Below are 8485 nucleotides of genomic sequence, written 5' to 3'. Positions count from 1 at the left end.
GAGATGACAACTTCAAAGGTCATCTGACTTATAAAAAAAAGTGCAAAAGGCAATGAGCTATTTCCCCAAAAAAAGTTTTTATTATTACAAGTGCATTATCTTCCAGCAGTTGGTGCTAAACTGGTTGGGGGAAAAATTAATTATTGCTGGAAATTACTCATTGTAATGTCCAAAAGTAAGTGTGTACATTCCTGTGATGATACTGGATTGTCTTACTGCTCGTAGAAGCTTTGAACAGTTCATCCTCACTGCAATTTTAATGTGTTGGATTTGCATTTTTAGGTCCGATCTGGTGCAAATGTACTGATTTGTGGGCCAAATGGATGTGGGAAGAGCTCACTGTTTCGTGTTCTTGGTGAGGTAAGGGAACTTTTTAAAACAAGTGGGGGAGAATGCAAAGCACTGTTGTAGTTGGACTTTTTTTGTCAAGTTTTAACCTTTTTTCTTTTGCAGTTGTGGCCTTTGTTTGGTGGGCGTTTAACAAAACCCGTAAGAGGAAAGTTGTTCTATGTTCCCCAGGTGAGACTAAGTACTATACCTGACAGTATTTTCTCTTTCTCCTTTCACTATGTTTAGAAATGTTTGACATATCTCTTTGGTTCTAACTGTATCTCAGAGACCGTATATGACTCTTGGAACGCTCAGAGATCAAGTTATATATCCAGATACTGTGGAAGACCAGAGAAGGAAAGGGATTTCTGACCAGGTAATGATAATTAGTTCATTAACCCTTTGTCTTGCTTAGGATGAGTAATACTTCAGATTTAGAAATACTGAAACTGCTATTAAAACACTGCATTTAATTGGATTTTAATATTTACCAGGATAACATGATGGTTTAATCCTTTATAACCTTTTTCAACCACTTCTTTGTTAAGTTCATGTAAGCTCTATTTATGATTCTTATTTCCATAAAAGGTGCTGAAGGAGTACTTGGATAATGTCCAGCTGGGTCAAATCTTGGAACGTGAAGGAGGCTGGGATAGTGTTCAGGACTGGATGGATGTACTCAGCGGGGGAGAAAAACAGAGAATGGCGGTATGTCTCAAAAGCAAAAATGTTTAACAAATGCAGAACATAAGTAAAAAATATAATCTGAATTGTAAGCTAGTTTTGTTTACTAAGTTTTAAGATTTTACTTATAAGAAACCACCAAAATGAGAGATACCTGAATACTGAGAAAACAACTGAAAATGGTGTTTATTGCACTCGAAATTTAAAAGGAAATGTTGACCTTATACCACCCTTTAACCATGCCTTGTGCTTTCATTGTATAAACAGAAGTTTTAAAACAATTATCTTCAATAAAAAAGTAAAAATAATATACAACTCTTGGATTTTCAGGTTTCACTGGGTAACAACTTCATTCCCTTGCCGTAGTACGTTTATGGACTCTAATTTTTAGTTTAACTTTTAACACTGCACTATTGGTTGTAGTTCTGTATCCACAGTAGCTTTTTCTGGTTTGCTTTCCAGATGGCAAGGTTATTCTATCATAAGCCCCAGTTTGCAATTCTGGATGAGTGCACCAGTGCTGTTAGTGTCGATGTAGAGGGCTACATTTACAGCCACTGCCGAAAGGTAAGCTCTTTGTTTCTAGAATTATATCTCCTTGTGTTAAGAGGGAACTTTAAATGATACAAGGTTCACTCTTCCTTATGCCTAGTGCAGACTAAAAATTAAAAAAACAAAACAAAATCCTAAAAAAAAGGCAGCTTTATGCACACTAGATTTCAGTAATTGTTTTGTAGTCTTAGGATAATTTAGATGTACATGTAGCCTCTGTGTTAAACAGAGAACTCTTACTAACTGCTAAGTAACCTTACCTTTCCAGATAGTCTTAGAATATCAAATTAAGATCAAATAATCTTAAGATTTTAGACTTCTTTGTTCTTCATAAGCTTTCTGTTGGCCAAGCAACAGAAGTGAAAGGCTGGAAGTTAACATTTCCATCTATTTTGAGACATGAAAAGCTAAGCACTCTAGCAAAGCATGATGTTTTAAAATATAGTTTTGTTTTTCCTTGTCCTCTGAAATTCACCATTTCAGGTTCTGTGTAGTACCATGTGAAATATCAGCACGATTCAATTTCACACCCTTAGTCTGGCAAAGAATGGGCTTGAAATAACATTAGTTAATGAAATAACATTAGTTATTGAGTAGCAGCATTCTCAGGATAGTGATGGAGCAAAGCTGGGTGTCCACTGAAATACATGCTCAAAACCACAAGTGGAAACTTAAGGAGCCTTCTGTAGTAGTGAAGGGACACTCGGTGAGGACTCTGCAGAAGGGACAGTATATCATGAACTAATTTTACCACACTGATATCTATACCCTGACAATTTCTAAGTCTGTTTTCCATATATTTATTATTCTGTTGACTGGAATATTCATTTGTACTTGCCAAATGGCTAATACATGTTACTGAAAAATAGAATTCCCCGTTAAGCTGTCCTTGCAGAAAGCAAAAATGTTACCCTTATTTTATCATCAGAGCCATTTTGTCCTTGCTGCTACTGTTAGGGATGGATAGTTAACTGAGTTGCAAGGAAACAAAGGAAGATTATTCACCTCTAAATTGTAACTCTAAGTTTATAATCCATTATAGCTTTTGTGGGTTTGGGGTTTTTGTTGTTGTTGTTAGGCTTGCTTTATTCACAGGTTTATTGTTTTTCCTGTCTCATACCCTACCTCCTTTGCCCCTTTTGTTCTGTTTGACAAATCATTTGGAGCAAAAGAATGATGAAATAATTTAAAAAGGATAAAACCCTTGTTTGCCTTTTTTCCCCCTGCAAAATATTGTATTAAGGCTATATATGTCTAGTGTTAATAATAGTCTGGAAGTTTGTGGCTGTGAATTTAAGACCTTCATCTGATATCATGCTGAAAAATAAATAACACCTAACCCATAAGAAAAAAATAACTGTTTTTTGGGTATTTTCATCATACAGGTTGGCATCACTCTCTTCACTGTTTCCCACAGGAAGTCACTCTGGAAACACCATGATGTATGTAGTCTTTGCTTTACTCAGAATATGTGTAGGTCTGAGGGGTGTGGTTTTTTACTGACTTTATTAAATTGACTTTGCAATTCTAGCTGTTGTCATTTTACATCCTAATAGGTCATGTTCTGGCTTTGATTTTTTTATTTTTTCAAGAATTTACTTTCATATTCCCCTTTCACTATTTGAAATAATCTTACACTTCTAGTTTTGAAGAAACACTATCCAAAAATCTCTCTGTGTATCTGTAAAAGTAGCTACAAAAATATGAAAGACTCACTAGGTGGTTAAGTCTTGTGTCTTAGACTGAAAAAAAGTCTTGAACTAGAATCCAGTTAACAGCATGGAGGTTTTTTGCTTTCACTATACCTAATATACCTATGCTTTAAAGAAAAGTTCATCTCTAATACATGGATTTCTTTTCTTGCAAACTTAAAATTTTACTACTCTTTTTGTGCAGACAGACTGTATGTGTGGGTTAAATTACTGAATGAACACACAGGGATTAATGTATAACTCAAAGTATGTTGTCACAAAACCCAAGAGAGCAGTGTTGTGTAGGTGTGGCTGTTAGCAGACTGATGTATGATATGCAAAAAACCCAGTTTAACGTTTTTATAGAGGCAGTTGAATGTAATGAAATGTGAAGCAGAAGCAGCTTACCCTCTGGTTAGCTGAGTTTAAGATTTTGCTAAAACTTTTAAAATTTTTTTTATTTTTAAAACTACTTCAAAATACAATTTATTTAGGGCTTTATAGACCTAGTAATTTTTTGGAGGTTAATAACATATATTCTTTGTTTTTCAGTTCTACTTGCATATGGATGGCAGAGGAAACTACGAGTTCAAGAAAATAACTGAAGACACAGTTGAATTTGGATCTTGAAGTCATAAACTGAACTGCTAGAGACTGATGATTGCAGGAAGTGTGTAGAATGTCAGAAAATGTACCATAAAATTACTCAGCTTGTTAAGCATTTACTATTATGTAGGATATTGCTAATTGTGTATATGTTGGTTTAATTATTGATATGTACTAAGAATGTCCTTATTCTTGTGGTTTAAAAACCTGCCTAAATTAAATTGGGCTTAAATTGGTGTAACCTGATTCATCCTGGGATGCAAACCATTTGAAATCGGCTGATTTGACTTTTGTAGACCTTCTTTCCCTTCACTGAAAAACCCTGTTAAAATTAGGGTTGCTACCTCTCTTGTTCCTGCAAAGCAGTCCTGGATTTTTGCTCTGTTCTATGCATATTTCAGAGTGATCTTATGCAGTGCAGGACATTGTCCCATCTTCAGATCTGTGCCCTGTGAAATGAAAGAGCCTTTTCCTTGTCCAAGCCTTGTGATGTAGCCAATGTGCCCTTGCTGAAAAAGGATGAACTGAAACTAAAAGACAAAACTAATTCCTTCTGGTGGTAAAAAAAAAAAAAAAAAATTAAGCTTGTTCTTTACTGGGTTTTGGATTCTGTTTAGCTTCTGTCTGTCCATGCAGTTCTCTCTGCAGCTCAGCAGTCCCGTTGTCTCCCAGTTTAGTAAGAGCTTCATCCATCCCGTACCCCAAATGCCCTTTTTCTCTCAGAAATTGTGGTAGTGAATAGTTGAGGCTGAGGGAGGAAAGGACTGACACACAAAAGAAAGGGGGGAAAGAAAAGAGATTATATTTGTATCAAACAATCTTGTGAATGTTTTTAGCTCTGAAAAAAATGAATGACTCCCACAAGAAGAAACAGAGAAAAGATTGTGGGTCCAGTCATTCCCCTCCTTAAATCACTAAAGGTTAGAATGGGCTCAAGCATGTTAAAGCAGTTACTTTTTCCAAGTTACTCCTTTTCTCCCTCTTCAGGAAATCAGATCTACTTATGATCTGAATTTGAAAGTCAGGATAATGGTACTCCCCGTTTGGTCTTCTAGGATGTGAAGCCAGAAACAATGCTTTCATTTTTATGTTTATTCTCTTATTTGTCATGATGTTTCTTGGTTTCTGATACAAATTATTTACTAGTGATTCTTGCTGTTGTCTAAGGATCTCTAGTCCTTGCTGGTTTTTTTGTTGCAGCTGCCAAATCCCTGTGAAGAAACCAAACTCTTAAGATGGTTTACTGGGACAGTTTTTTCCATACAAATGATTACTGTGGTTGTCATTTGACTTTGACAAACATAAATGAAGCAAGGTGTTTTTTGTGATCAGGGAATAAGAAGGTATAATTCAAACTGAATTGCAGTTTAGGCTTTAAAACAAAAATTTACCATACCTGTTGTACAGTGAAGGTCTAGTAGTTTTTTAGTGTTCCATGTAAGATACAATATAGGAATGCACTACATGAAGGCATGCAGAAAATATGCAATACATCACTTCTCTGTGCATCTTTTATCAAGGGTTTAGGTTAAAAAAACCACCCCGAGTTTTTATAAAATGGATATGTACTTGGATGCACTGCTGATTGTTAATTTTTACCCAGTTTGATTAGTCATGATCTTTCATGCTGAAGTTGCTGTCTATTAATGTTTTTTTCCTTTTATCACGTTTCTTGCCCTTACCTGCCACTTTCAAAGTACTCCAATGCTGGTATAAGAATCTAATCACCACAGTAGATTCAGAGTACAATGCATCAGTGAAAATCAAAAAAAGCTGCTCTGTGAAGTATAGCATATTCAAGAGAATAAGGTACCAGAATAATTTTTTGTGCTTGTTTAACAAGAAGGCAAATAGATACCTGATTTAACTAATCTCTTTTTCCTGTTCACTCAGATTCTCACATCAGCTGTAACGTAGCAGGTAGCAGCATGCTGTATGTGAGGTCATAGTCTTTTTTTAATTGTAACCATGAAAATAGGGATGCCAGGTAGGTTGTTGTGTCAGGAGGTTTTTTTGATTTAAGTTTTATTTTGTGGAAGTTCTCAGCACAGATGCAACTGCTTCTCTTGGAAGGGCTGTTTCAGTAGCCTTTCGGAGAAACAAAGGAAAAATTAATCTCTAAAATGAGAAAGTTGCTGTGTTCCTTGTGATTAGGGCAGTCTTTTGCAGTGGAGTAGTAAACTTGGGATACTCTAATGTATTTTTTAATGGTGACAAGCAAAACCACACACAGCACACTTACATAGCCCCCCAGCAGCCAGTCCCAATTGTACTTTACAATTTAACTGGTTATAACAGAATTTTGTGTAATCTCTTATTTTTAAAACTAACAACAAACGAACAAACTAAAATCCACCTCCAAAAGCAAGGAGGAATAGGTTTGCCTTTAGATGCAATGAAGTTTGTTGAAACTGAGGATGCTGGTATCTCCTTAGGGCCAGAACTTAGTGTTTCTAAACATACTAGAAGGAAAGAAAAATATTATTCTGTGCTCAATTGTAAGAAAGACTTATAAAAAAAGTATAAAAAATAATGATGTTTTAGAATTATATTCTTAAAAGGCCTTACACTAAAGTGTTTGAGATAGACTTGATCTAATGGGAGATTGTAAAAACTCTAATGAAAATGATCCAAGTCTCAGTTCTGTTGCAGAATTGCACTGTGATACTGTATTTTAGTTGTTATGTTTCTTTAATAGCACAAGCTGGAAGTTTGTAAATTGGAATTCTGCACTATCTTGGTAAGACAAAGTACTGATGAATACTTTCAGTCTCAAACTGTTGGTGCTTTGAAGACGGTACTGGTAGTAGTCAGATGGCTGCATTTCAACAGTGGTGGGAAACATTCCTGTGTGTAAATACTGTAAAGTGTTTTGGAGGGGGAAATGGCGCTATATAAATGTAAGACATTAAGTGCCTCTGAAATAATAAACCTAAAGATAAAATATATCTAGGCTTTTTGTTTCTTAATTATGTGAGTAGGAATTTTGTAATAATTCAGTGAATGCATATTCAGTAAGTGTTGGGTTACTCAACAAGCCAGTTGACTTGTGTTCCACTTATAAAACATCTGCAGTACTGCCTGAAATCTGACTTGGAATCAGCCAGGTGATGCCATCCAGTTGTAGGCTTAACCAAGTACATGAGCTCAGTACTTGAAGATATGTTCTTAGAGCAAGTGGATTATAGGTGCTTTTATCTCTTTTAAACTTGCACTGAGATTACCTCAGTTGGTTACAGCCTGGTGCTCATAATGCTGAGGTCATGGATTCAATCCCTGTATGGGCCATTCATTTAAGAGCTGGACTCGAAGATCCCTGTTAGTCCCTTCCAGCTCAGAATATTCTGTGACTCTGACTTCTCTCTCCTTTGTCTGCTGACCACTTCTTTTCCCTTTATTGATTTTAGAAGAGTATGGACTTGAACAAGATTAATTTAATAGCAGTACATACTGTGGTAATTCTTTTGAGTGCTCCCTAATCTTTGTACTTTGAAGAAAATAAGATAATCACTTTCCACTTTTATTGTATTTTGTATTTATGTGGTGAATTTTAATCATTTTCCTTTGTTGTGGTAAACATACCAGCTATCGGGGACTTGAAGCACAATAGTGTAAAAGTGCAACCAAGATATGCTTGAATTAACTGATTCTAAAGTGATCATTGTTTTCTAATACTAATTAGTACTGATTTTTCCATTTCTTAACTGAGATTAGTTGTGCAACAAGTGTATTGTGTAGCATTCTTAAAGGGTAGAGCTCCCTTAAAAAAGGAAATGTCTCAACCAAGGATGTAGTTTTAAAAATCCAAGTGTCATTCAATTTAGCCGATGAGCTAGAGAGATAAAAAAGGAACTTCTGTGTTGTGGATGGCATGTTTAATATTTAAATTTATCTTTAAATTAGCGTGAAGTCTGTTACTTGTTCAACTCTGGGCTTTCAACTATGCAGTTCTTTCCAAATGTTTGGTTTGTGTGCCTCAACACTTAACTTTTTCCTTATATAGAGGGAAGATACTAGTTCCTTGAAGAGTAGAACTGAAACCATGGAGCAAAAAATTCAAACTCCTTTACAAAGATCAACCCCCCATATTTTGAGCACGTTCAATAACCTCGGTCCAGTATTTCTGAACGTTTACTAAAGCTCCAGGCAGCTCTCCCCTCTCAGCAAAAATTAGGCATTCTTGACAAAGACTGTTTGGCAGATGATGGTGCTTTCTGCAGGACTAGCACGACAGTGGAATAAGCTGCAAGGTGAACAGAACATCACAGTGCACCTTATCTTCCATGTCAAGTGCAAAGCATGCTTTACTGCATCATGGATTTATTTTTCTTACAAAACCAAACCAAAAAAAAAAAAAAAAAAAACTGCAGCAGGAAATGTCCACAAAAATCCAACCTACCTCTGACCCTTGTCATTTTTCTGGGGAAAGTTGTCAATGTCCTGACCACTATGCAGGTTGCGGGGGCGTTTCTTGCCCGTATGTGGCACAGATAGAACAGGTTAGACACACCTGACTGTACAGCCTAAATTCAAGATGGCTTTAGCACCATTTGAAAGTGACTTTACTATATACAGTACTATATAAAAATTCTGGATGAATTGCCAGTGCGTTAGCGCTGTGC

The 8485-nt window shown here is 35.9% G+C and overlaps 1 protein-coding gene and 1 long non-coding RNA gene across 6 annotated transcripts in view; both read left to right on the top strand.

Annotated features, from left to right (window-relative positions):
* The window catches only part of ABCD3 (ATP binding cassette subfamily D member 3), a 43802-nt gene extending 39360 nt beyond the window's left edge, over window positions 1-4442 (top strand). For 4 of the 5 annotated variants that reach the window (XM_027879952.1, XM_027879951.1, XM_027879949.1 and 1 more), the window contains exons 17-23: window positions 283-360; window positions 454-519; window positions 617-706; window positions 919-1038; window positions 1477-1581; window positions 2952-3008; window positions 3810-3951. In XM_027879952.1, coding sequence (XP_027735753.1) covers window positions 283-360; window positions 454-519; window positions 617-706; window positions 919-1038; window positions 1477-1581; window positions 2952-3008; window positions 3810-3887 — 594 coding nt within the window. In that variant the 3' untranslated portion in view covers window positions 3888-3951. Of the gene's footprint in view, window positions 1-282; window positions 361-453; window positions 520-616; window positions 707-918; window positions 1039-1476; window positions 1582-2951; window positions 3009-3809 lie in introns of all 5 variants that reach the window. The other variant, XM_027879948.1, reaches the window with a different exon arrangement.
* A 354-nt stretch (window positions 4443-4796) lies between these two features.
* On the top strand, window positions 4797-8209 carry LOC114055622. The gene is made up of 2 exons (XR_003570783.1): window positions 4797-7579; window positions 8107-8209. It is a non-coding gene; the product is annotated as an uncharacterized LOC114055622 (long non-coding RNA).
* The last annotated feature ends 276 nt before the right edge of the window (window positions 8210-8485 follow it).

Source organism: Empidonax traillii, unplaced genomic scaffold, assembly GCF_003031625.1.
Source record: "Empidonax traillii isolate 1590-97213 ecotype Southwest subspecies unplaced genomic scaffold, ASM303162v1 scaffold62:size2133460, whole genome shotgun sequence".
Classification (NCBI taxonomy): Eukaryota; Metazoa; Chordata; class Aves; order Passeriformes; family Tyrannidae; genus Empidonax; species Empidonax traillii.
This window is presented reverse-complemented; position numbering and strand designations above follow the sequence as displayed.